Source organism: Patagioenas fasciata, chromosome 17, assembly GCF_037038585.1.
Source record: "Patagioenas fasciata isolate bPatFas1 chromosome 17, bPatFas1.hap1, whole genome shotgun sequence".
NCBI lineage: Eukaryota > Metazoa > Chordata > Aves > Columbiformes > Columbidae > Patagioenas > Patagioenas fasciata.
This window is the reverse complement of record NC_092536.1, coordinates 10,801,538-10,829,525: the sequence shown is the minus strand read 5'-3', so window position 1 is coordinate 10,829,525 and position 27,988 is coordinate 10,801,538. Positions and strand designations below refer to the sequence as shown.

The window sequence follows — 27,988 nt, the reverse complement described above, 5'->3', positions numbered from 1 at the left end:
CATGGAAGAAGGGAGATCCCAGCAGGATCAAAGACGCTCGTGGGCTTCCTGGCCCTCCTGACCATATAAACAAGACCTGTCCCAGTGTAGGATCTGGCTAAAGCTGCCGCCTTCCTTGGCCACTCCATAACCTGAGGATGAAGGAGGCTGCAGCGAGGACAGCATTTATTTGTTACAGACAACCAAGAAGCACTCCTGAGCCACATGGAGTGCCTGCTACAGAAAATGTAGCTCCATGCAAAAACCCTTCCCCAGCACAGGCTGCACCTTCAGCCCAAAGCCAAGATTACAGCAGCTCTACAACACGGTCCAGGCAGAGCCCAGAAGCAGTTCTGGCCAGGAAACAGCAGGATCCTGAAGTGTCAAATACGTTGGAGCTGTACCAGCACCAACGATGGCATTTTCCATTCCGAGGGCTAATATGCCATGTAGTTTCACCTCCCAAGGATTTATCTTCCCTCCCCGCTCCAACGCAGTTGATAAGGAACTGCTTCTTTTCTTTCTGAGTGCTGAGGCATGAACATGTGTGCATTTGTCTCTTCAAGGCCAGGCTCACCTACCCGGGAGAAAAAAAGCTGGAAGCCGCCTGGAAAGCACAGCTGGTTTGGCACTTGGCCACGCGTCTCGGAGGTGAGAGAGACGGAGTGTGAAATCAGGGCCCTGAGTGCCTGACTGCCAGTTCAGCGCCGTGCCAGCGGGAGCATCGCAGGACTCGTCTTTGCGGCCCAAAAACATCGCAGCGCCCGTCCGGCTTCCAGGGGATGTTATGGGAAGGAATTCAACAGCTGCGAGGAACTCTAAACAATTTACTATCAGTTTGTTGCCTAGGAAAACCAGGGCATTTCCAACAGAGTACAGCGCCAAGCCCTTCTGTTGCAAGAGAAATAACATCCTTCTGAATATTTCAAGTCAGTGTAACTGAGTCATGCTCCTCCTTGGAGACGAGAGCACAGCAGAAACATGTGCAAAGGCCTCCGGGCTCTTTGTCTTACTATATTCTCACAGCACTTGCTTGCTGTGAAGCTCAACAAAAAAAAAAGTCACTTCAGCTTCCTATTTAACACAGACACATTTGTTTGGGTTTTTTAAAATATGGATGTTGCCACTTCCCATTAGCAGCACAAGGTGACCAAAGCCTCCCGTACTTGCTGTTATTTGAGAATCCAGCGAGTTCCTGCAGCACCAACAGGAGCTCACTTCACGCCATCATCTACCACACTGCAGGGAGCTGAATCCACATGAACTATGAGCAGATGTCCCTCAGCATGGTAAGCTACTTTTTTATATATTATTGCCTCTTACCGATTGCGCTCGCTATCTTCTTATATTGAAGACAACTTAAGCCCTGCGTTGTTTAATTAGAGGGCCGCTGTCTCCTTGCTAACATCTGCACTGCACACATGTAAAAACTCCGGTGCACAAGCTAAACACAAGGACAGAAGAGCTAAAGCACGGTGGGAAGTTGTTTCTTCTCAGCAGAAGTCGTGTCTGTGGCCAGCTCTGGTCAGAGCCAGTATGTAGTTAATCGCTTGCTCTGAGGCTCGTTAATGGTTTGAAAAGCGGAGATGAGCTATGACATGGACGTTTACTTCCTGCACCACCCTGCTGGGGACAAAAAGAGACATTTGTAAGGAAGAAGGTAAAAAAGAAAAAGTAAAAGGCTTCTAAGAAAACAAGGATGGGGAAAACAGGCTGCCCAGGGCAGTGGTGGAGTCACCATCCCTGGAGAGGCTTGAAAGGCGTTTAGACAAGGTTCTTAGGGACAAGGGTTAGCGTTGGACTTCATGATCCTGAGGTTCTCGTCCAACCAAATGATTCTATGAATCTAAGACTCCATGATAATTTCACCCCTTGCTGGAGATCCTCAGCTGTGCAGTTCACTGCCTCGTCTCTTCAGGGCGCCTGCTTTCCTTTGGTATCAACCCTGAGTCACACCGGGACTTGATTCTTTTTCCTCCTGCAATGTTATGTGGGAAGTTTTGACCAGAAAACATTCGATCGCTGGGCGATTTTCACTCCTGAACGTGCAGCGGCAAGAGGCAGGAGGACAGATCCCTCCGCCTGGGGAGGTTTGGGATCCACAACCAGGTTAGCGAGAGGCTTCAGCACCTGCTTCTTTTAACCTAGCCGCAAAGGCAAATCCAAAGCATTTTTAATCAGTAAAACTCACATAAAAGGAAAGGTCCTGCTAGGAAAATATAATTAAGAATCTCACTTCTGTGTTAAGCCAAATTGCTGCCAGTTTCACATCCCTTATTTGTGATCTTAACAAATGAACCTCCAACACCACAAAAAGGGAGAAGTCAAAGCCACAACAGAAGGATCATATACAACCTTACATTGCTCACCCTTTTAGTGACTAATATGCTCTATAATCTTGTCAGTCCGATCATATCACAGCCACAAAGGCTTTACAGACACAGAGATGATTTTTTTCTGTAACTGGAGTTAAATATTCGAGCCATTAAGGGGCTCTGTGAAACAACTAATTTTGAATGGAAAGAACAACTGGAAATAATAAAGATTTTGCTGTACCCAACAACAACAAAACCCATGCTCTGCCTAAGGCTATGGCTCATGAGAAGCCAGACATGAAATACACACGCACATTTATAATTCCTAATTTTTGAGAAAGTAACAGAAAGGGAAAAAGACAATATCAGAATCCCTTAGATAGAGCATTTCTTTAACACTTCCTGTTACATGAAGGAATTTCCTCTTTTTGTTCCAAAAAGGGAAACCAATGCCTCATGGTTTTAACATGCTAAAGATCTGCCTTAGCGTCAGCAACAACACAGTGTCAGCGCTTTAAGAGCGCGTTCCTCATTTCAATTCTCCAAAGCAGAGCCTTTGGATTTTCCTGCTGCAGTTTGGAAAGATATTTGATTAAGCTGCAATCTGGCCTTTTTAACAAAAGCAGCGCGCTTCCAGGTCCGACTGCCGGTTCCAGCCGCCAGCAGCTCTCCGGGGAAGTCGCAAAGTTAGCGGTGGGAAGCAAAGAGGAAGCGCTTTCCTCATGTGAGAAACCACAGTATTAGTTTGGAGAAACCAGTATTAGTTTGGGCAACAAACCTCCTGCATGGCCACCAAAGCCAGACTAGAATGGAGCAGGCAGTAATAAGGTACGTGCCATATTGACCTTTCCGCCCTAAAGCATGAGGAACAGCAAGAAAATGAGGTAAATTAAATAATGATAGCATGGCAAAACTCTATGTCTTACCGCAACGGGCTGAGACCAAGGAAAGTTATTTATAATGGTACAGCAATGAGAGCTATGTAATTGTGTTCTGTGGTGTTAGAAGATGACTCCGCCGGTTCTTTTGCAATACAACACTGCCACATCTTTGCCTCATCACTGTGTCTCAGCCAGGAAAGAGCAACTGTGAACTTAAGATGAAAACGCATTTAAATGAATGGGGAAAACCCCAGCTTCTAGTGCTGCGGAACTGTTCTTCATTAAGAAAAAAAAGACTTCTGCACATTTGGTGGAAACCACTGCTGGAAGGAACTGGAGAGGTTTACATGTAAAGGCTGGGGAGGAAGGAAGGAGTTAAACCACTAGTTTGACATCTGCAACCCAGCTGCCAGAGGCCCTTCCCTCAGCTGGTCCGTACCTCAGCTCCCACTGTCCTCACACAGAACAGTGTGTTTAGAAAACGGATGATTTTTACTTCAAAAACCTTCCAGCACTGCAGAATCCTCTCCAGCTCTTACAAAGTGGTTCCAAATGTTAACGTCGCTGTCAAACACGCGCCTTATTCTTTGTCTGGACTTCTCCAGCTCCAACCAACAGTCATAATTCCACTGTTACCCACCTTCAAGCCTCACGGATCTTGGATGAGCTGGAGCAAGAGCGCCAGAAACACACCGAGCATGAACACATTGATTAATTTAGAGCGAGCACAGATGCCAACACCACCTAACTGCCCTAATGATTATTCTTATCGGAAGGATCAAGCAATACACTCACCATCTCACTGGGCAAGCGTCCCACATGCTCGGTGTCAGCTCAGGTGCCCACAAAGATAGGATGAGAAGAAATAGCCTCAAGTTGCACCAGGGGAGGTTGAGGTTGGATCTGGGGAACAATTTCTTAATGGAAAGGGCTGCGGGGCATTGGAACGGGCTGCCCAGGGCAGTGCTGGAGTCACCATCCCTGGAGGGGTTGGACAGACAGAGATGAGGTTCTCAGGGACGTGGGGCAGTGACGGACTTGGCGGTGTTCAGTTAATGGTTGGACTTGATGATCTTAAAGGTCTTTTCCAACCAAAATGATTCTGTGAAGCCAGACTCAGCCCAGACAACCCTCTCCACCGCTGCAGACACACGACTCTACCGCTGAGCTCAATAACACACATGGTTGCTGCATCCACCTCACTGAGCAGTCCCCATCACTTCGCTCCCCTCCTCACCATGTCCTCAACCTACATCATCTCCTCACTTAGTCAGAATTTACTGTTTCCCCCCCTTTCCAGATTAGAGAGAAAGGCTGCAGCTGGCACAGGGACAAAATCAGACCCCTCTGACAGGCTCTGCTAATAACGCACCTATTTGCTAACCAGTCCAAATAACCAGTTGGATTTTGAGACCCGTCCATCAGTCAGTTGACAGAGCCATGAGCTACATGATGTTGATTTGTATTGTTTGTTTCCTCAATCAAAATGCCACGAGTGCCAAAACAAATATCTTCCCAAACTACCGTCAGTCTGTCTTGTAACCTCACCAAGTAAGTCAATGCAGGACTTCAGGTTTATATGATCCTTTCTCATAAACCCACAATGACTGACATGAAATGCTGTCCTTTAAGTTCAGATTTGAGAAGAGCTGCTGCTGGTTTCCCATTATTTTGCCTGGAAACCTGGTTTGGCTGGCTGGCCTGCAGCCTCCTGCCTGGTGCAAAATATCATCTAGGGCTGGAAGAAAGTCACTATCACAGCAACATTCAGACATCCCAGCTGCCTCAGCTGCAGCCTTAAGGAAGAATAAAACTCCTCTGCTCATTTTTAAATGCCTAGCTTTAGAATCAGCTGGTTCATCTCTACTTTATTTACTGTGGGAATGGAAGAATAGATCATAGGATGACCAGGTCACCTGGCTTTTCAACAAATACAGAACACATATGGTATTTCTTGAGCTTCCCCATAGCGTTATTGACCAGCGTTCACCCTTGAATTCCTAACAGGTCGGTATCACTTAACGTGTCTTTTTACTTCTCAAGTCCTTTCGAACACCTTGAACTCTGCTGACCACATTTCTCTCGGTGATTTTCCTCCGCTCCCGGTTCCTATTTCTTCATTTGCTATCTAGCAATGCAGCTGTTGCACGCTCACCAGCACACGGCCGTACTGTGACTTTTTGCTGCCTCTCCAACAGCTCTAATGCTTCCATTAGCATTCTCGGTTCCGATGCATTTGTGCTCTCTCAAAGTATACGAATAATTGCCAATGTTTTGCAGTCTTCCCCTTTGCAACCACCAGCAATAAGGCACCGCCACCAGCCTTGTATGCAAAAGGAATGGACTTCACCTTGGTCACTTCCCCCCCGCCGACCCCAATGCCAAAATTCTCCTTATTGAGTTGCTTGCGAGCATTTATTTAATACAGCAGGAGCAAAGCAGTCGCTTGTTTGCACCTGCCAGCAGTTCAGGAAAAGCAGAACATGTAATAGTCTTTGCAGGTAGCAAGGCAGAGACACAGAGCCAACCAGTCCCGGCAAGCGTTCCTCTCTGCGATTGCATTTCCAGTATTTCTGGTCTGCTCAGCACCCTGGAGAAACAATGTTCCCGTGAAAAACAAGCGACTGGGCAACAACCAGCGGCATTTTCCTATTTCTGCAGTGACTCACCGCCATCTAACTCCATAACCAGCTGGACGTGGCTGTTCTGTGTCACGGGAAACCTGCATTTACAGGAGGGATTACACCTTGCGCCCCTCACCACACATGGATCCCCACCAGCCAGGGTGACAGTGCCACGGGAAAAAGGGACAGACAGCGGAAATATCGTACTAGTGAAAACTGCTGCCCTTGTATTGTTCCTTTGGAGCCAGCGGCCAGGAAAGCCGGAGCTGGGGAGGACGGCATCGTTGCCTTCCTCCTCCCGCCTCCGATTATCCTGGAAACCACGCAGCCAACTCACCAACGCAATTCGACCCCAGGGAGTTTTTAGTGCTCCCACTTGCAGGATTGATCACTCAGTCTTAATTCTACAGGCATTTCTTCATTTAGTTAACGAAGAGCAGGGACGTATTTGTGCGTTCCAGTAAAATCCTTTACCAGGCTACATTACTTTGTGCAGTAAACTTTCTCACATCTGTTGAGGGCAGTGAAAGTGTTCTCCGGAAAATAACAAAAGGTTAGAATAAAGTACAGACAATCAGACACTCCCAGATAACAGTTCAGACACATGCACGTGTGCTAGGCAGTCATATAGGAAATGTACGAGTTGCTAAGGCATCCAGCCCTATAGAACCAGCGGGTTTAACATGGGTGTGCACAGATACCGCCTAAATGTTATTCCCTGCAGGAAAAGAAAAGCCTTTTGTTCCAAGCAGACACCACTAGATGGTGATTATAAAAGCAGCACTGGATACAAGCTTCAAACCCCCACACTTTGATTCAAATCACAGCGGTCTCCTCTCGCCACCCCCAGGATCTTTCATCAACACCCCCAACACAAACACCTTACAAGGTTCCCGCTGAACTGAAATCCTAAAGCTGCTCCTACAGCTCCCCAGAAAGAAAATCGTCATCTAAAAAAGGAAAAAATCAGGCATCTTCTCAACACGCAAAAAGCAATTATGCTAAAGACACAGGGAGAGCCCTGCAAGGTCCAGATCAAAAGCCAGAAACATCGGAGGCGAGAGAAATATCAAATTCACCGCACTTTTCCCAGCTTAAGGATCAGAAATGGAGCGTTCTGGCTCATAAATTCTACTTCCAGCAAATTCAAGCTTAAATCCCCTGAAGGCAATAAGGAAAAGGCAATCAACAACAACTCTAACCACTTCACAGATGCTCCTGTTTAGTTTATACAGCACTTCTTACAGCATTCAAATGGGTAAAATGGGATTTCAACGCAGGGGGGCTGACGGCAGCAGGCAGGATTCCTCGGTGAAGATACCAAGGGCAAAGGATGTTCTGAGAAGCCTCATATCGGTTATGATGAGTGAACTCAGCGTGCTCAGCCTTTGCTCATTTTAATCTGCCAGTAAGCGAGCTTGGCTAAACGAAACATCCTGCATCTACAGTGCCTTAAAAATCCACAGGAATCGCAAAAATGAGGGGAAAAAACCAACTAACTGATGCGTTCCCTGGGAAGCCGTGAAAAAACTAATCGCTGTTTGTTTCCAACTGTTGTTCCGCTTCCTGAGCCAAATGTTCCCAAGTCAGCTGTGGTGGCTGAGGAGTGACCGGTTAGAGCTGGAAAGCTGGCGATTTAGAACTGCGGCTTGGATGTTTTCAAACTCCTTAACATCTTTTATATCTCCAGGACCACCTGTTCAAAAAGCGGAGCCCTCCGATGCCACCACACGAGCCCTCACGCTCCATCTCCCAACTACAGCAATGAGTTTGGGGAGAAAACCCTGAGCTCAGCCCGTTCTTCTGCTCCCACACCAAAAAATGCGAGCTGTGCGCTGGGGACGAGGCGCACAAAGGGAACGGGTTCCTCAAAGCATTAAGTTCATTACTCCCATCTTTACAAAAGGAGTAAGAAGGTTCCAGACTACTCGACCCCCTCGGCAGCATCATCCCTGCTTCACGGCGAGCACGCACCGAAGATGACAAAGGAGAAAGAATCATTTGACTCCGGGATAATGGAACACTAACCCAAGTCTTCTTTACCTTGTGTATGCTTTTACTCGCTCAGATTCCAACAGCATGGGGCATTCAAGACGAAATCACTAGGATACTTTTTTTTTACTGCGTGAAAGAATCGACAGTGCAGAGATTCTGTTCGACAAAGCATCCTACTGTGAGACACACAATGTGTGCATTGTGCAAACCCATCTCCCGCAGGGCTAAGAAAACAAGGCAGGCTCGGAAAAAAAATACACAAGATAACTGCAGCCCACAATACCTCCTGGTACTGTACTCTGCTCGTGGCTTTTCTTCTATAGGTACCACGTCTACAGAGTCACGTCGAGAATGCCTCGATACAGATGCTTTTGTGAGCCCTGGAGAACATAGGGCTGTTTCTCTTGAATTAAAGGTACCGCTCTACCCTCTCATGATGGCAAGTGTTTAAGCACAGCTCAGACGGCCAGTCCTGGCTTAAAACCTGAAGTGTCAGGATCAATGAGATTCCAGGAGTTGATGCATTTGGAAGTAAGAGCAGAAACACTTTTTTTCCTCTGTTTCTAACATCACACCAAAAGATGCCCAACAGCTCCCAAAAAGCAGCATTTACCTCCTTCCCCTGAGTTTATAGACCTCATCACCCAGGGAAACGAATTGTACTGAAGGAGAAAATAATAATCTCCTTATATTTGGGGTGTTCATTTCCCTTTCCAAGATTTTCACCCCTCACTCATCTCAGAGGCAGTTTTGCTTCGCTTTGCTTGCTTAAAACATTCATTATAAGTCATCTAGGCCAGGAAAGGATTAGAGAAGCACTGGCAGAAGTTGCAAAATGCAAGGCTGTTAGCTCGGAGAAATGAGACTTTCAGAGGCATAAACAACAATCCAGCACCGAGCTACCACTTGTGCGTCAGAAAAAATTCCTCTCTATATAAATTTTCAGCAGGTACACGTTAAGAAAAACAAATCCTACACAGCAATGCAAACCAGCACCTCTTCATAGCAATGTAATGAGTCCTACACGTTCATTTTCATGAAAGGCGTAATGTGCACTTTGCAGATGAGACTCGTTAACCGCGTTAACTGACTCACCAGAGGTACAAGGACAAGCAGCTTCACCAGCAGAACTAGATTGCTTCCGAAAATGAGATCTCAGGCCTCTGCTCCGGCCGTGCTTCACCTCCAACACTGCAGCACTGCTACTGGAACTAATGAAAGGCAAATCGGTAGAAGTAGGAGCCACGATGCAAGAAAATATTCTGTGTAGCATCCAAGAAAGCCAACAGATAATCCAAAAGGCTGTTTAAGAGCCTGGCTGTCAGAGATCTTGGGATCTGCCAGGTCCATCACAAGCGTTTGCTTGTTCCCTCGTCCCCTATTTCTTCACACTAATTACCTACAGTATTTCATAGCTAGTGCCCAAGTCCAAATAACCATCTTTGAGACCCTCACTTTCACACAAGGATCAAAAAACTAGAGATCCTGAATGATTCATTAAATCTGCTGCACAGCTGACATTTAAAATACCTATTTTCCTTCAAAGCTTGAATGCTTTCACAGCAACTAAAGCGGTTCTTTGAGAAACAAAACTACTAAGAGAATGTATGGTTACAGCATTTCCCCAAAGGTCAGGCATTTATTCTCCGTTCGTTCCCTCTGCCCACCGGAAAACACACACTTGTTTTACACCTGGAAATCTCTTTCATCCATGGACGGCACTACGGGAAGCGGCACGAGGAAGGAAATGGGGATGTTTGAAGAGCAGGGACTCATCGACCAGACGAGCTGAAGCTGCAGACTGCAAGGGCAGACTTGCTGATACAAACACGTTCTGGAACCAGATCTGACACAGAAGAGAATTATGTCACTGCAGGTGGGGAAATATATCACTTCGGGTTGCACTGGGTACTGAACACATCAAAATCCAGGCAGCTCATATGAACATTAACGGCCCCCAATCCTGGGACACCCCAAAAGCATTTGTCTACCTGTGGATTAGTAAATGATTTTTTTTTTTTTAAGAAACATAATGAGTGTCCGTCCGCTAATTACAGACAGAGCAGCTTTGCTGAAAGCCTCTGCACGTGTTCTGTTGTGGCGCTGGGCCGACACGCAGCAGCGAGGTGACGAAGCAGCTCCAGGAGGCCCAGCACACACAGACGCTGGTCTGGGGGCACAACAGGCTCCGCTTTCCATGGCCAAAGGCACATTCCTCACCGAGCATGACTTGGGCAGCCCCTCCACCTTCACCAACAGTGAAATGTTGTTTTCTTGACACACTTTGAGCCACTTTGTCCCTTCACAGCAGTGCACATCAGTAATTCTCCTTGTACCCAAAAGGCTGGGCTGGCTTGAGCTTCCCTGACAATTTACTCTTCGGGCAGCAGAAACCAAGATTGCGAAGGCTCAGTTGTAACCCCAACATTCAAAGCTCTAACTTCCCATTTTCCACCAATCCTTCTAGAAACCATCGCACTTCGCTGTTGCAGTCGCTCCCCCAGCCTCCCCAGACACACACAATAATTCATTTTTACCTGAATAGCAGAAGCAGTCGCTTTCTTGTAAAACCTCAGAGTTTAAAGATGGCTTCTTCCACTTGCCATAATCCATTGTGTGGGAGAAACAGACACACAATATCGCATTGTTCCCCGGTACAACACTTTGAGCTGTACTTTCTGCTCTGAACACATTGAAACTCCACTTGAGGCTCCAGCAATTTCCATGCAGGAGGCAAAGGAGAATCTTGTATCTGATCTAATACGGGATAAATCAATGCGCACTCATTTATTGCTTATAGTTCCCATCAGCTCAAGGAGAGACACTGTCCTAGAGTTTCAAGGCTATCCACGCTGCCTTTGTCTACGGAAAACATACCTCGCACTTTGAGATGTTTTGAAAACCCCATTCGAACGTTTCCCAGGAGTCTGGGCAAGGGATTGGAAATCACTAAACCCTCAGCTCATTCTCACCATTTTTGGTACATGACTTTGAGAAAGCTTGTGCAAGTTTGCTCCCCATTTTTGCCTTCTGCAGAAATTCAGTTAATATTAGTCATTCACCTCAGACAGGTGCTGGGAAGCTTAATTAGTGTGTACAACACTCAGAGATTCTCAGATAAGATGTACGTAGAAGGGCAGCATCATATTAATTAGCGTGGACTCAAGCGACAAACACGCTTCTCTGTCTCCTTCAGCTGCTGGAGCTTGAAAGAAAAATTACCCAGCCCCACAGTCCTTTGTGTTGGAGTCAGAAAACCACCAGCACCGCAGGCACCACATTTTTCTGGATGTGGTCTGAATTTCCGTCAAGTTTGCAGGATTCTGACCTTTTGCTGTGGCTGGAAACCGGAGCTCCCTGGAAGACGTGTATCCCAGCACAAGTCAGGGAAGGCAGAGTTTTAATATTCCTCCCCATGCAAGTATTTGCTCCCATTAAGTGCTTAAGAGCTGTGTGATTTGGGAGATTAATTTTTGCAGCTGGACATTTTCTTTAAGAATGTAATTTTCCACACAGTTTTCTCATTTAGCTTTCTTTTCTTCTAAGCCCAAGGCATCCACTTATCCAGAAGAGGATTCTCCTGCAAGATTCAGAATACACTCTTGCACTTTAGTCCTTCCTTTCTTTCTACATCTGCAACAGGCTTGCTTTCAGAAAAGCCTGCTACCATTTATTTCAACTCAGTAATTTGTCTGCATTTCCCAACAATCAACACCAAGAGGCCAAAACCACAAATTCATTTGTCCAAGGACCTGGTTGTAAGAAAGCCACACCACGGATCAAGCTGGCTTTGTTTTTTGAAGTGCAAGAAGTTCCTTAAAAATGACAAGAGTTGATGTACTGAAGCCACACAGAGACACAGTAAGAGAATGGTGTGAGGCTGGAAAATAAATTACAATTTAGAGGGGGTTCATGGCATAGCAACACAGAACTCGTAACTTTATTAGGATCAACCTCTGATGCATGATTCAGCCTTAGGGTGGTTACACATGCGTAGTCTTTCCCTCAGTGTCACCTGGGGAGAGGACAACGGGCCCTTTATTGCAAACAGCCCCAGCTGGTACCTGGGGACACACTAAAAAAAACAGCTTTGTGTTTAACCTGTCACCAAATGCCCAGGAGCTGATGGTCAGGCATACTAACAAGTGAGCTATTCCTCCAAATTCTGGCTGAATATTGTGAGAGTTTAAGCATGAAGAAGCCAAAACCAGAAGGAAATGGCCTCCTGACCTTCCCTGTCCCCTACGTCCTCATCATCACCCTGGCAGGTTCTCCCTCTCCTGAAAAGCACTTCGCACAGACACTTCTTCCCTGAAAAGACAAGCTTCTGAATAAAAATGTGACATTATACAGTTCTGTTAATGTCATTTCAGCCCTCAGCAGAGGAGGGGAGGCAGAGCGGAGAGGAAGCATTTGAATTCCTCACAGCCTCCGTGAGACACAACTTTTCTGCATTTCACAGCAGATTTTCTTTGCAGGCAAAGAGGAAAGCTGGACTACACGTTCTGGGTTTTAAACAAGCTTACTTTTGCAAGCGGTGGCGTTAGTCTGCTCGCTCGCTAATTTAAGCTTCCCGCTTCTCAGAGATAAATCCGCCTTTCAAGTTGTTCGTGCCAGCCTTCCTCTGCTCATCTTTCATCCCACTCCTGCAGTACCCACTGACTTCAGAAGGCTCTGTATCACTCTGTATCACTTGCGTCGAATAAGCTTTGTATTTTTTCAGCAAACTCAGCTGTAACAGTGATTAAAGCACATAGCCAAAATAATGGTTCTTCATTCAAAGAATTCCAGGAAATGAATTCTCAAAAAGCAAACGGTGGTCTTTTAAGAAGCACAAAATTGGTCCCTAAATAACTTCTCTGTATTTCAATGGAAGCAGATTGTGAAATATTTTTATTTATGATTAAGTTCATTCTTATACTTGTGCTTTAACACAATCGTGTTGGCTTTAACCAAGTGATAAACCTCACACAACTTATTTAAAGGGATGGCAAGGAGGTGGAAGAAAAAGATGAGAGAAGAATGATTAAAATTAGTCACAAGAAAGCCTATAAATACACCACCGGACAGAGGAAGCATTCTCTCTTCTACTTAACTTAAAAATCAGGAGCTAAACTTTGACAGACAGATGCAATAGAGCAGATGTGATGGAGAAACAATGCAGTAGAGCTTAGAGAAAGTCAAGTGGGCAGTTTAGCCAGGGATGTGTGTGGCAGGGGTGTGAGAGGAGGAGGAAGGAGGAATCTTGATTGTCAGCAACTTGCTACTGAGTCCCAAAGTCACAGAAGGAGAAAATTAAGGGAACTCGTATGATTGCAAGAGAGAAATCAAATCACAGAGTCAGTATGGAATAGAGGTATAATGTAGGAAAAAGGGATGCAAGGCCAGGAAACGATTTATGTGTTACAAAGTTAAGCTTGTGGGAGAAAGGGCTTGATCAGGCTCACAGATCTGGGCACACACCTGCAATGTCAGCAAACAGTCAGAGATGTGTGAAATAAAACTGCTCAAATACGTTCAGTGAGGAATAACACGAAATAAAAACTCTCTACACATGCTCCAACACATCTACTCTTCCAGTCCCACCGACCGTAGGGCGATGGCTTTAAGGAAGATACATCTAGGGGAACGCGCTGCTTTTAAGTCACGGTGGCTTCTGTTTTGCCCTCTCCCAATGCTCACAGGCTGGTTCTGTCCCACTAAACCCCTGGGGTTAACAGGAGTATGAATATATTGTCTAAAATCATACCAAGTTATTTGATAAGAATACAATAAAGCTGCTAAAGGGATTTATCAATATGTATTACTTTCCTTTTTGCAAAGATCAGAATGTAAACTAGAAACAGGCAAAACAACAGTTGCAAAGGACAGATGCGTTGTGGCACTCAGACAATACTACAGAACATAACTGCAGCTGCTGCACTGGGGTACAGCACAGTGGATCGTTGCCAAGAAAAAGAGATGCTCTGGGCCAGGGAAGGAGAGTCGAGCTTAAGGACAACGAGGTCACATGGAAACCACAAAAAATGTGAGTTAGAGAGGGCATCAGTAGGACCCGTCTGTCTGGTGTCCTCCGCCCTCTCGGTGTAACACGGGTGCTGCGAGTAAACAAGCAACACAAGTAACTTTAGATCTGACTGTCTCAGGCCACTGCTGGGATGCTGAGTAACAGCTCTCAGAGTTTCAGGTCCTGACGTGCATGAAAGAGGGGCAACTGCAAAGAGAAAAACAAGCGAGGCCATCAGAGCAGGCAGGAAAAAAACAAAGCAATCTTACTTTCATTAGGCAGCTCCTCCCGATCTAGGTCATCTAAAGGGGCTGAGGCACCGCTGCCGCTGTCATCCAGGGTGAGGATGAGGGGGACGTCATCATCCATGCTCACAGCCATCCTGGCCTTTCAGAGCCTCCTGCCCCAAGAACTTTAAATAATGTCTTTTTCAGTTCCACTTGTAAAACGCTGATGTCAAAAAGTGTCCCTAGAAAGTCTTCCATCAGGGGTGTCTTCGAGACATAAGAATATAAAGGTACGCGTGCCCATCTCTAGAGACCACAGTTCACAAAAGGATCTAGTTATTTGCTTTCGAAAAGCAGCGCAGGATGCCAGACTCAAGATGCAAAATATAAATTCAAAAGGTCAGGTCTGGGCTCCTGATTCCAGTCAGTGCAGGGCTCACAGGACAGCACGGAAGCAAAAGAAAGTGCTTCTTGACAAACTCCTGACCACTCCACACAAGAAGCAGCCGGGCGAGACGCATCCAGAGCCAGCATGATGCTAAGTGTCACCGTCACACATGGCTCTTTCTCCTGCTATGCCAAAATGCCTCGACTTCGGGTGGGGAGGGGTAAGAGGGAGACAAAGAGGCCAGTTTGAGTCTGCACACATGAAGTTCCTGTCGGCTTTTTGCCGCAGCACCGTCACAAAGTCGTGGATTTCTTCAAGAGATGGAGGAAAAGACGAATCGCAGAGGCCCTGGACAGCGTTACAGGGACGCTCCACAACTGGGGCCACCACGCAGCTGCTGCTCTCCTCGGCTCTTCCCCCGCAGGCCGTGGTCAGGACACAAGTCACGACGGAGGCCGCATATCCCGCAGCCGCTGCTGAGCCCCGGGCTGAGCCGCCCTGCACAGCTGCTCCGAGGGCCAAGACACGAGCCTCGGCGGCGGACACTCAGTGCTGGGCAGAAGAGCGGCCGGCACCAGGCTGGTCCCGCGGCCTAGGAGAGAGGGACAGCGACACGGGGCTGTCACCGCGCTGTGCAGGCCCCGGCCCGGCCCCCACTCCGGTTCCCCCCGGCCCCAGCCCGCGCAAACCGGCCCCACCGCCCTCCCCGGCTTCTGCGAAGCCCCCGGACGACCCTGCTCCCCGCCAGCTCCCCCTCCATGCCTGTGGCCCCCGGGGTCCCCCCACCGCTGCCCCCCGGACGCGTCCCGGCCCCGCCGAACCGGTGCCCGCGGCCGCTGCGACACCTCCTCAGCGCCCGGCGCGCGCGGCCCCGCCCCGCCGCCTCTCATTGGCCGCGGCCACGCGGGCCTCCCTCCCGCCCGCCAATCCGCACTCCGGGCTCGCTCCGCCCCGCCCACCGCCGGCGCTCATCCCCTGCGAGAGGATCCAGATTATTCCCGCCTCCTCCTCTTCCTCCCGCCCGCGCTTGCTCTCGTCATTGGGTAGCACCGCTGCCACTCCGGGAAAGTGGGAATGCTGACTGGCCCGGGACGGCCACGGGTTAACAGCATCACGCCTCAACCACGGGAAGGGGCGGGCTCTCGGGGAGGAGAACGCGGGCTGCCATTCGCTGTGTTGAGGCCCCGCCCTTGGTGTAAGGGGCGAGCGGAGCGGTTACCTAGCAACGGCGCGACGCGGGAACGGCGGAGCCCACCCGAGGGGACCCCCCCTGGCCGCCGGGCTGGGCCGCTGCCCCGTCCCGACCCTCTGCCCAGGCCCCACCAGGCTCTGCGGCTGCAGGGAAGAGATGGGGCCTTAGGAACAGCCGCCCGGCCCTGCCCCAGGAGGCGGCAGGTGCAGCCCCGTGGAGGGCTGAGGGCCCCATAGCGAAACACGGCGCTCCCGAGGCCCGCCGAGGCCTCATCTGTCTCAGACAAGGTGAAGGGTTGTCAAGCTGGAAGCGAGCGGCCCAGCGTGTAATGAATAAATCTGTTCACTGGTCCAGGCTGAGCATTTCTGTCACAGGCAGCCCCCCAGGACAGTCCCTCTGTGCCTGCTGCAGCCCCATCAAGCCACTGGGCTCCCATGTCACCGCTGGCAGGATTCCTGCCAGTGTCACAGAGGGGCAGTTCCTGTCCAACTGGAACATTCCCCTTGCTACCCAAGCAGAGGTGTCGTGCCTTAAATTAACAGCGCGTTTGCAAACAAACCCTCCTTCTACCCACCTGATGTCTCACCGTGTGCTCCCTTTCCCAGTGGTATTTCTTTCTTTGTGTCACCCTCTGGGGCTGGATTTACAAGGAGGACAAAGCAAGCAGAGATCTCAAAAACAGCTTGCAAAAGCTGCCCAAAAGGCTGTAGGATCTGCAGAGCAAGCGGGAAGTGGTGAAACAACTTCCCCAAGTGAGTGCGTGGAGCTACAGCAGGACACTCAGCACCCGAGGACACAACTAATACACTTGTATCGGAGCACTGAGAATCAGTCGCCTCTCAGGTAGTGGTGGAGACTAAACCCGTCATGGTGCCGCTGGGTCAGGCTGCGTCGGGTAATCACCTGGCTCCTGCCAGCTCCTGGCAGGGTGTATATGGTGTTTTTCGGAGGGTACCTGCTCATCACAACACTCCACCGATTTCAGTGGAAAGCAGCCCTGCAGCTGCACAATTGCACCACTACACAAGCAGCTTCCTCACAGAACTGCCTCTTGTCACCAGCCACTGACTCAGCCCCGAAACCTCTCCTGCCAAGCACTGTGCCGGTTTGGAGAGGCTGCAATGCTGGGCAGGACACAGAGGAGCGAGGCTGCCGCAGATCGGGTGAGGTGTGTGTTGAGAAACCAGAGAGCTGGTATGGGCTAAGCAGAGCAAACATGATACTGCCCACACATCAAACCATCTTTTAGAGCTGCTTGTAGCACCTCGGGCTGGGTCCAGCTCATTTTGGAAGCTGAGCAGCTGCCAGATGGGCTGAGTCAACGGCAGAAAGAGTGTGATTTATCGCAGTGAGCAGATAGAAAAATGAGAAAATAGATAGCAGATAGAAAAATGAGAAATAAGTGCAGCAGCAGGCAGGAGTCCCAGCTGCAATGCAGGCCTCTGCATCAACAACCCTCACCTGAGCTGAGCACAGGGTGACTCTGGAGTTACAAAACAACAGAACATTTCCCCCATCTCATTTTATTCACACTTGGCATTTGCTCCAGACAAGCACCTGCCTCCCACAGCAGTAACAGAGCATCTCTTGCCCTCACACTGCACAGCTCTGGTAGAACAAGAGGACAGGGCAGCAGTAAAGCATCAAATGTGAGAACTGTAGTATAAAATCCAAGCAATCCATTTTTATCCATTTATCCTTTAACCAACACTGTCCTTGTGGTGTAAATAGCAAGGAACTGCCAGTTTGGTCCCTCTGATGGCCTGGGAGCCCTCAGTGACAACCTGGGCCAGCATGGGACAGGAGAGAGTGAGGCTGATGTGATGGGCTCTCATTTCCCCCATCAATTCCTTGAAGCCTGAACATAGCAGTGGGGATAAACTGGCCACTCATGGCCATACAAGCCACTGTCAACTTGATTTTCAGATAAAACCTCTCATCATTTTAAGAGGCTTCATCTTTCAAGCACTCCAGCATTGCATTCTGTGTCCTGCTTTTGAGTTTTGCAGTTCTCTGCTGCTCAGATTTCGGGGCGGTTGCCCCCATTTGCTGGTGACTCACCTCTCAGGATCTGCCTGATCTGCCAGGGAGCAGAGCTCTGGCTTTCCTGTCAATCCACAACCCTCGTGTCTCCATCTAGCGTCCAAATCACACTGCGGGTTCGCTCCTAAACCACAAGAGACTTGCAGGCTTAACAGGTTGCATGTCACTGTACCAACACCCAAATTAGAGCTGGGCAGGCTCAGATTCTCATCAGCGCCCCCAACACCTCCTACAAGAAGGCACTAATTGCTTTCACATCCGCAGACCTTCACCACCCTGGCCGGTCTCACCGGGACCCCCACTCCAGCGGCACCTTCTGCTGCGGGAGCAACACCAAAGCTCAGGCCCTGCATGTTCCCTCAGCTCTGCTGCGGGTGTCCCTGTGCCCAGTGGGCCCTGGAGCTCCAGGGTGGGCAGCCCTGTGTCCCGCTGCTCTGAATTCCCAGGCAGAAGGAACCCGACTTGTTACTGCACCTCGTCTGACGGCAACCGGACAGTCAATGGAAGCTGCTGGCACCACCGAGGCTGTCCCGCTCCGGTGCTGTGGTCACCCTCAGCTCCCAGCTCGTCCTCCCGCACAGAGCAGTGTCCTCATCCTCCATTCACAGCCACAGGAGGTCCCAGGGTCCATGAGGACTCACTCTACAGGTCAGGCCCCACCTCGGGGACATTAAGGCTGGAATTATGTCCAGAGGGACGTTTGGCATCACTTCCAGGGTGGCCTGGGTTTGCAGCCACCCGCTGCTGTGGAGCTCCTGGCCAAGGGGGGTCCGCACACGCTTTTTGACCGCCGCCTCATCAGAGGGGCCCGGGGGGTGGCAGGGGCTGTCAGCGGGCTCTGGTTTTTATACCTGCCCGTCTTGGGATTGTCTGAAGCTGGGCAGAGCCCGTCTGAGGGGGAATTCAGCCGACTGAGAGACTGCGAACGCCCTCTGCGGGGAGCACCACGGTTTTCAGAGCCTGAACCGCTCTTGGGACGCTCCCAAAGGCAGGAGTTGTCCTTACGGCCCGCGTCACAAGCTGCCGGTGCGGGGGACGCCGCGGTGCATGGGTGGACGGCTCTCACCGGTGTTTCCCGGGCACGGGGGGAAGGGCTGGGCTGGTGTCGGGAGGCGGGCGGGGGGCTCCAGAGCAGCACGTGGAGCTTGGCCACATCTTCCTTCCTCATCCATGGAGCTGCCCAGGCCGGACCCTCGGGCTTGGCACCAAACAGGGACTCGTCGCAGAAGGACGGAGTGTGACTTCTCAACCTTGGCAGGGTGAGGAGAAAGCGCAGTCAGTACCACTTAAAAGAATGAACCCTGTCAGCAATCGCTAACCCAAGGATGTGTAAATCAACAGACCAGTTTCAGGTCAGTCCACTCCTTTAACAAAGATAAGGGTGATTTAAAGAACACCTTATCAGGAGCTCCTGTCCTTGCAGTTTGAACATCCGGGAACCTGTGCAATTATCTAAGTTTATATCTTGAGGCAATCAGAGTGTCCTTTAGATGAACTTTGCTCATTATAATACTAAAAATCACCCCCACAGGAGCAAAGATCCCTGTCCAAGTGAAAACCCCAACCCATGAGCATGCAGAGTACAAGAAAATGATTGTGTGGCCACATGTAAATCACTGAGCGGTCCTGGAAAGGAGTGTGGAGAACCTGGGGAGGTACCAACCCGAACAGAAAGGGCAAATGATGTCAGTGCTATGAAGGTGCCGTGGCTCGGTAGTTTTATCACCCAGCACCCGACATTGCGCAACCTCGTAACACAACAATACCTCGACTGTGTGTGTGTATTCGGCTGCTGCACAGCGGGTAACGAACCCGCTTTGGGGACAACAAAAGGGGGGTACCGGGGGCTTCACGGGGACAAACCCCTGCGGGTCCGTGGGGCAGGTTGAGCTTCTCCCCAGTCCGCCCGGGCCGGCCCAGCGCACCCACCCCGGGGACCGGCTGCCCCAAGCCGCCGCTCACCTGCACCTACTCCTCGGTCGGGGGCCGCCCCCAGAGGCCTCCGGCACCGACACCGCCCAGGGAGGAGCGAAGCCGGGCGGCGCCGGGCGCGTCCCCGGGCTGCCGAACAGCGACTCGTCCACGAAGGACGCCCGGGCCCGGCGGACGGCTCGGCCTCGGCCCCGGCTCCCCCGCGGCAGCTGCGGGGCGGGAGCGGAGGCGCCTCCCGGTGCCGGCCCCGCCGCCCGCATGGCCGCCCGGGGCGGGGCCGGGACAGACCCGCCCCTTCCGCGCCCGCCCCCCGCACGTGCTTCCGCCGCCGCTACCGACATGGCGCCGCCGCGCGCCCGCCGCCAGCCCCGGGGAGCGCCGGTAGGAACGGGGCGGGGCCGGGGGCGGGGGCGGAGTCACCGCGGTCCTCGGTACCGGGGTCCCCAGTGCCGGGGTCCCCAGTGCCGGTGTGTCCGGTCCCCGTGGGCCGGTGTGCCGGGTCCCCATGTGCCGGTGTCCTCTGTGCCCGGTGCTGGTCTCCCTTGTGCCCGATACCAGTGTCCCCGGTCCCAGCGTGCCGGTGTGCCCGGTACCCGTGTCCCCAATCCCCATGTACAGGTGTCCCCTGTGCCCGGTGCCGGCATCCTCGGTACCAGTGTCCCCGGTGCCCCGTGTCCCTGCTCCCCGTGTGCTGCTGTGCCCGGTACCGGTGTCCCCAGCCCCTGTGTGCCAGTGTCCCCCGTACTGGTGTCCCCAGTTCCTGTGTGTTGCTGTCCCCTAAACCAGTGTCCACAGTCCCCAGTGCCAGTGTCCCGAGTACCAGTGTCCCCTGTAACTGTGTCCCCAGTACCGCTGTCCCAGAAGCAGTGTACCCAACCCAGTGTCCCTAATCCAGTCCAGTGTCCCTAATGCCACTGCCTCCGGTATCCGTGTCCTCGATACTGGTGTCCTCAGTCCCAGTGTCCCCAGTGCCAGTATCCCCTGTACCTGTGTCCCCGCACTGGTGTCCCCTCCCGCGGAGCTGCAGTGCCCTGGAACCGTGGGGATGCCCGTGACCGCAGCCGTGTCCCCTGCTGCCCCAGGTCCCCACACCACCGCTCCCCGCCTTCCCCACCGCCGAGGAGGAGGAGGATGCCGATGGCGCTGAGGCCGAGCCGGACACAAGGGCGCTGGTGCGGGCGCAGAACCAGAAGAAGAAGAAATCTGGGGGCTTCCAGTCCATGGGTACGTGTGGGGGGTGGCAGCTGTCCTGGGCTGGGGACCGTCCCCTCACCTGTCCTCATCCCCACAGGCCTCAGCTACCCCGTCTTCAAAGGCATCATGAAGAAGGGCTACAAGGTGCCCACCCCCATCCAGAGGAAGGTGAGCGCGGGGGGCGGCGGGACCCCCACCCCAGGGCACCGTGATGATGACGGTGACGTTGGGGCGGTGTCTCGCAGAGCATCCCCGCCATCCTGCGCGGCCGGGACGTGGTGGCCATGGCGCGGACAGGCAGCGGGAAGACGGCCTGCTTCCTCATCCCCATGTTCGAGCGGCTCAAGGCGCCCAGCCAGGCTGGGGCGCGCGCCCTCGTCCTCTCGCCCACCCGTGAGCTGGCCCTGCAGACCCTCAAGTTCACCAAGGAGGTACAGGACACAACGGGGACAATGGGGGCAAGTGGGGACAATGGGGGCGAGGGGTTTGGTTTTACTCCGCTCCGCTGACATGACAATTCTCACTCCGCAGCTGGGCAAGTTCACAGGCTTGAAGACAGCCCTGATCCTGGGAGGAGACAAGTAAGGTGTCCCCATGTCCCCTTGTCCCCTCAAGCCTCCCTAAAACCTGGCGAGGGGCTGAGCTGCCCCATGCCACCCGGCACCACCCCAACCTCTCCCCCTCCTCGCAGGATGGAGGATCAGTTCGCTGCCCTGCATGAGAACCCCGACATGTGAGTGGGGACACAGGGAGGGGACCTGGTGGGGAAACGTCCCTGAGAGCCACCCCCGATATGGGGACATCACTGGTGCTTACAGACAGTGTGCCTGGTGGATGTGTCCTGGTGTCACCTCGGAGCATCTCCCCCTGCTCCCCGTGGGTCACACTTGGCACCTGCACCCAGGAGGGTGTGGGGACACCGTCCCCTCCCTACCTGGTCTCGTCACCATCTCTGTCCCCACAGAATCATCGCTACCCCTGGGCGCCTGGTGCACGTGGCGGTGGAGATGAAGCTGAAGCTGAACACCGTGGAGTACGTGGTGTTTGACGAGGCCGACAGGTCAGCAGGGCACAGGGCTGTCCCCAGGGCTGGCAGTGTCGCCACACATGGGGTGGGAGCAAGGTTCCCCTGAGGGGTGGCAGGGCTGGGCATGGAGGGGCCAAACAGGCGCTGCCATGTCCCGTGTCCCCTCCCCTGCAGGCTCTTTGAGATGGGCTTTGCCGAGCAGCTGCAGGAGATCATCGCTCGGCTCCCAGACTGTCACCAGACTGTCCTCTTCTCCGCCACGCTGCCCAAGCTGCTCGTCGAGTTCGCCCGGGCCGGTACGGAGCGTGGGGAACACCTGGGGGGGCTTGGGGACACAGCACTGGTGAAACTGAGCTGAGCGCAGGCTGGGCCAAACGGGTGCCCCTGAGCCAAGGGGTGAGGCTGGTCCCAGGTCCCACATGTCACCACACCAAACAGGTCTCACGGAGCCGATGCTGATCCGACTGGATGTGGAGTCCAAGCTCAGTGACCAGCTCAAGGTGAGATGGGCTGGGGGGGCTCCAGACGGGCTCTGTGCCCCCCACTCCCTGCAAGCCACCCTGCGGGGGCTCTGGGCTGGCGGGGAGGGGACAGGAGGGGTAGCGATGGCTGGTGTGGGGACACCGAAGGCTGAGCTCTGGTTTCTGTGCAGCTGGCTTTCTTCCACCTGCGCGGGGACGACAAACCGGCTGTGCTGCTCCACCTGCTCCGCAGTGTGGTGAAACCCCAGGACCAGACCGTCGTCTTCGTGGCCACCAAGCACCACACGGAGTATCTCAAGGAGGCAAGTAGCGTTTCAGGGTGCCCAGTGTGTACCCCAGGCTGCCGGGGCAGCCTGATGCCCCATTCCAGACCCACATGGGGTCTGCATCTGCGGGATTCTCCAGCTCCGTTTTCCTGCGTTGAGGGAGAAATTCCCACACATGTAATTGTGGAGGTGCTATATGTACCTACGCCTCAGAAAAAGGGGGGAGTGCAGGGGAATTTGGGGGTCTCAGGGCCCTGGGGGCTTGTCCTATGGCTAAGGGTGCATAGCCAGGTGGGATCTGATCTCTCTTGCCTCCTCCCCAGCTGCTGACTGCTCAGGGCATCCGCTGCACACACATCTATAGCTCGCTGGACCAGACCGCCCGTAAGATCAACATCGCCAAGTTCTCCCAGGGCAAGTGCCCGGTGCTGCTGGTCACCGACGTGGCTGCGCGCGGGCTCGACATCCCCATGCTGGACAACGTCATCAACTACAGCTTCCCCGCCAAGGCCAAGCTGTTTCTGCATCGCGTCGGTGAGTGCCGCTGCCCCGTGTGGGGGTCCTTGCAGGCTGGGGTTCCATCGGGGTGACAGGGAGGGGATGAGTGGGTTGTCCCTTGTCCTTTGTTTTTCCCATCCCTGTGCCTTGCTGGGCTGGCACGGGTGCCCCTGACTCAGCAGTGATGTCTTTGGGGCAGGAGGTCACGGTGTTGCATCAGGAGACAGGTTGGGGACAGAGAAGGGGCAGTAATGTCCCTGAGCTCCCAGCTGGACTGTGGTGGCTCCTGGGGACAAGGCTGGTGCCTTCCCTTTAGGTTGACACCATGGTAGGCTGCCCTTTGCCCCCACAGCCCCTTGCCAGCCATGCCCACCTGGTAAATGTCACCTACACGGGCTCCCAGGGCCAGCAGCAGGTCCTTGCCTGCGTGGGGACAGGCTGGGCTGTCACAGGCTCTGGTGTCCCACTCTGCTCCTCCCCGTACCAGGTCGTGTGGCCCGTGCTGGCCGGAGCGGCACTGCCTACTCACTGGTGGCTCCCGACGAGATGCCCTACGTCTTCGACCTCCACCTCTTCCTTGGGCGCCCACTTGTCCTCGCTGGCACCCAGGAGATGCCGGCTGGTGAGGCAGACCTGGCTGCAGGCATCAGGGTGGCCGTATGTCCAAGCTGGGACACTGGCCACGTGGCCACCGGGGTTTTATCCTTAGCCACTGCTGACGTTTGTGGTCTTGCGGTTGGGGGAAATGGGGTGTTGGGGATGCTGAATTAACACCATCAAGCTCTGCTTTGTTTAACCCTGCTTTGCTGCCATGCCTGCTGCAACCATCCCAGGTGGGTGACAGCGAGGTGACACTGTGTCCCTTGGGCTGCAGATGCTGACGGGGTGCTGGGCCGTGTCCCCCAGAGCCTGGTGGACGATGAGGAGTGCCTGCTGCTGACAGACCAGGAGGGCTCGCTGGAGCTGCGCAGCCTGCGCCGCGTCGCCGAGAACGCCCACAAGCAATACCTGCGCTCCCGGCCCGGCCCCTCGCCCGAGTCCATCAAGAGGGCGAAGGAGCTGGACGTGTCCCAGCTGGGCATGCACCCGCTCTTTAGTGAGTGCCTGGGGATGCCGAGGGGTGGGACACTGTTACAGAATCACAGAATGTCAGGGGTTGGAAGGGACCTCAAAAGCTCATCCACTGCAATCCCCCCACTGGAGCAGGAACACCCAGCTGAGGTTCCACAGGAAGGTGTCCAGGCGGGTTTGAATGTCTGCAGAGAAGGAGGCTCCATAACCTCCCTGGGCAGCCTGGGCCAGGCTCTGACACCCTTACTGAGAAGAAGTTTCTTCTCATATATTAGTGGAACCTCCTTTGTTCCAGTTTGTACCCATTGCCCCTTGTCCTATCGTTGGTTGTCACCGAGAAGAGCCTGGCTCTCGCCAAAGGGCTGAGCTGTGCCCCTCTCCGTGCCTTCCCCAGGCGCTCGCTTCGAAGACACCGAGCTGGAGCGGCTGAAGCTTGTGGACAGCATTAAAACCTACAAGTCCAAGGCGGTGAGTTGGGAGCTGTCCTCAGGCGCTGAGTTGGAGTGGGAGGGAAGGTCCGTGCGTCCGGCTGCACAGCTCACTGGGGCTCAATGCTCCTGCTCCGGGAACAGACCATCTTCGAGATCAACGCCACGTCCCGGACACCGGCCAGCACCGTGATGCGGTCGAAGCGGCGCCATGACAGTGTGCTCATCGAGAAGTACCAGCGCGGGCAGCAGGAGAAGCGGGCAGCGGCTCTGCAAGGGCAGGGGCTGTGCCCAGCACCCCCCGCACCCCAGGAGGGAGAAGGAGAAGGAGAGGAGGAGGAAAACCTGCAGGTAATGAGGATGAGGAGTTTGGCAGTACCAGGTTTTGGGGGCCCGTGCAGTGACTGCCAGGGGGACATGGCTCCTCCATCGCATCCCCTGTCCTCTCCCAGGACGTGTTCTCCACCGTCGTGGGCCAGAAGCGAAAAAGGGGCCGAGGAGGTGATGATGGTGCCAGGAAAAAGCCGCGGCAGCCGGCGCAGCGGGATGAGGACTTCTACGTCCCATACCGGCCCAAGGACTTTGAGAGCGAGAGGGGGTGAGTTTGGAGGTGTCCTCCTGCCGTCCTGCTCTGCCCTGCACGGTGGGGCAGTTCTCATCGCCCCCCCTTCGCAGGTTGAGCGTGGGCGGCGAGGGCAGCCCCTTCGAGCAGCAGGCAGCCGGAGCCGTCCTGGATCTCATGGGTGATGAAAACCACAACCTCAACAAGAGCAAGCAGCTGCTGAAGTGGTGAGTGGGGCCTGTCCGTGGGCTGAAGGGTGGGAAATCAGAGCTGGGGGTCCCACCACCCTCATGTCTCCCACAGGGACCGCAAGAAGAAGCGGTTTGTGGGGCAGACGGGCCAGGAAGGCAAGAAGAAAGTGCGGACGGAGAGCGGGCGCTACATCAGCAGCTCCTACAAGAACAACCTGTATCCTGCCTGCGCCGTGGCGAGGGTGGGGGGCGAGGGGCAGCGGGGCTGGATGTTGTCCCTGGCTCCCAGGGCAGGGAGGCTGGTCTGAATCTGTGATGGGTCGAGCGACGGGGAGTCAGTGCATGTTCCCTTAACCCCCCTGGCCCAGCTATGAGAAGTGGAAGCAGAAATACAAGGTTGACGAGCGGGATGAGGATGAGGAGGACCAGCGAGGCAGGGAGCAGTTCCGAGGGAAGCACCGGCGCGGGCACGGTGAGTACCGGGAGCCCCACATCGTTCCCCCAACACCTCACCGTGTCCCCTGACCTGAGCCTGGCCGTGTCCCCCCCGCAGGGTCTGGGCAGCCCCCGGCACAGGGCAGGGTGCGCTCGGAGCTGAAGAACAAGCAGCAGATCCTAAAGCAGCGCAAGAAGGCGGCCAAGCAGCGGTTCCTGCAGAGCGGGGGGCTGAAGCGCCTGAAAGCCAGGAACCGGCAGCGGGTGCAGGAGCTGCGGCAGATGGCGTTTGGGCGCAGGGTGGGGGGCGCCAAGAAGGGCAAACTACGCAAGAGGGTGTAGGGGAGGGGGCTGTGCCCCCACGGCTGCCTGGAAAGGAGATATTAAATATTTGGCTGGTTTTGCATCCTGACTCCTTTTTGTCCTTCCTACAAGCATTGTGTTGGGGGTAATTCTTACCCCCTTGGGCTGCCCCCAGGCGCAGTCCTAAAACAAGTGGGTGCTGTGGGGCCACACTGGGTTATATTTTGGACAGAAGGCACTTTAGAGGATACCAACAGCTGGAATGTGAGCAGCAGCTCCCCCTTCTGCTGTGGCGACTGGTGCCGCGATGAGAACGATTCATACAGATGCAGAGATGCACAGAGCTCTTGTCAGCAGCGAGAGCAGAGCCAGGCAGAGCAGAGCTCCCTTTTATTGACAGCTCTCAATGTGTATGTTTACAGATACAGGGCTGGACCAAGAGGTTAGACACTTTTATCAAAAAATGTTGTTCCAGACATACCACACTCGTGACTGTTTTCAGTCACATTCCCGTGCGTAGCTTGTGGGTGGCGTTAGGACCCACTCGTTCACACATCGTACGTATGGGCATGGTCTTCCCACCCCAGATATTCTCACTGGCCTGGGCTCTCACTTCTTACCCTCATAAAAAACGCACTTCTGTATAATCTGTCCAAAGCCCTTTAGCTGAAACTGCAGGTCCTGCTGTTCCCACACGGGTACACCTGCATTTCCTCCCCTTGGCCCGCCCCAAACCTGGGGACCCAGCACCCTGCACAGGCCAAGGCCCCAGGGCCTCATCGCGGCACGACTGTGGTGTCTGCAGGGAAATACGGGCAGCTGGGACACAACAACAAGGCCAGCTCTGACCAGCCCCCCAGACCCTGGTGGTTGCAGAACAGCAGAGGAAGGAGGTGACATGTGGCCCCTGGGCGGCCTATATCTGCGTGCTGGAGCCTTGAGTCCCTTGCAGCTTCCCCCGCTGCCCAAAAGGACATAGACCAGTTCTGCTCCTGCCCCTCTGCTGCCAGAACCCTGTCAGGGGCTGCAGCCCCTGGGCCCGGCCTGGTGGGGCTCAGCCCACACTGAATGGAGCTCAGAGGCTGGGGCTGGTGCCTGCTATATAAATGCTAAAAACACAAAAGGGAGGAATAATCCCTCCCTGGTCCTCCCCTCCTCCAGCCCCACAGACACACCAACAGCAGTAACTATCTACACATCTTTTATTCTCATCAACAGTATATACAGAGTTACAGAGCAAGGGTACAAAAACCTGGAGAATAAATAACAGCAAATGGGGGGCTGTAGTGATAACAAGGTGCAAATTAGTCATGATCAGGGACAGACACAGACAAGAGCTTTGTTAACAAAGGTGCAAACAGGTCCCCAGGGCAGGTTGTACTGGGCTCGCTGTGCTCACCGCAGCACTGGGTGCAGAGCAGGGCCCAGGGGAGCAAACCAGCCCCTTCCCCTGGCAGAGGGAGCAGATACGAACTGCACAGCAGGGAGCTCCTGCAAAGGGCCCCTGCTCCCCTCCCCGGGACACCAGCCCCAACTGCTGCCCCCAGGGACCCCCCACCCCACAGCCGTGCACAGACGAGCCCCTCAGCCCTGCACCCAGGCAGCTGCAGCCAGCACTGCTAAAACAAACCTGCTGGGACAGCTGGAAACGAACGTCCTGACAGACAACAGCTACAGCAACAGGGAGGGGAGAGCCCTAGGGGAAAGGTGCAGAGGGCAGCTCTCCGAATTGGGGTGTCTGTCCCGAGCACGCTCAGCACGGCAGAGCCCACGCTCAGCCCCAGCCAGGCTGCAGCAGAGCCTGTGCAGCCCCACCCTAACAAAAACAAGCAAAATTATTTATTTTTTCAAAATGTCACTTTGACTCCCCTGCCCTGCATAACAGTAAGTTTTTAAAAAAAATTCCCCCAAGAAAAGCAAGGATTTGTGTGTTTTTTGTTTTGTTTTG

At 53.5% G+C, this 27,988-nt stretch overlaps 3 protein-coding genes across 3 annotated transcripts in view; 1 reads left to right on the top strand and 2 right to left on the bottom strand.

Annotated features, from left to right (window-relative positions):
- The window catches only part of TPCN1 (two pore segment channel 1), a 46,913-nt gene extending 31,623 nt beyond the window's left edge, over positions 1-15,290 (bottom strand). The window contains exons 1-2 of the mRNA XM_065851913.2: positions 15,238-15,290; positions 14,071-15,008 (exon numbers count right to left, since the gene is read on the bottom strand). Coding sequence (XP_065707985.1) covers positions 14,071-14,182 — 112 coding nt within the window. The 5' untranslated portion in view covers positions 14,183-15,008; positions 15,238-15,290. The remainder of the gene's footprint in view (positions 1-14,070; positions 15,009-15,237) is intronic.
- Positions 15,291-17,111: 1,821 nt separating this feature from the next.
- Positions 17,112-19,924, bottom strand: RITA1 (RBPJ interacting and tubulin associated 1). Its single transcript, XM_065851912.2, has 2 exons — positions 19,614-19,924; positions 17,112-18,901 (listed from the first exon to the last, which is right to left on the bottom strand). The coding sequence occupies exons 1-2, from the start codon at positions 19,922-19,924 to the stop codon at positions 18,358-18,360; spliced, it is 855 nt and encodes a 284-aa protein (XP_065707984.1). The 3' UTR covers positions 17,112-18,357.
- On the top strand, positions 19,899-26,143 carry DDX54 (DEAD-box helicase 54). The gene is made up of 20 exons (XM_065851911.2): positions 19,899-19,964; positions 20,666-20,807; positions 20,875-20,945; positions 21,023-21,208; positions 21,309-21,358; positions 21,469-21,510; positions 21,742-21,837; positions 21,979-22,100; positions 22,243-22,304; positions 22,457-22,588; positions 22,876-23,086; positions 23,538-23,672; positions 23,925-24,146; positions 24,516-24,589; positions 24,694-24,900; positions 25,002-25,147; positions 25,225-25,338; positions 25,415-25,519; positions 25,671-25,774; positions 25,856-26,143. The coding sequence occupies exons 1-20, from the start codon at positions 19,923-19,925 to the stop codon at positions 26,077-26,079; spliced, it is 2,487 nt and encodes an 828-aa protein (XP_065707983.1). The 5' UTR covers positions 19,899-19,922; the 3' UTR covers positions 26,080-26,143.
- Positions 26,144-27,988: the final 1,845 nt, after the last annotated feature.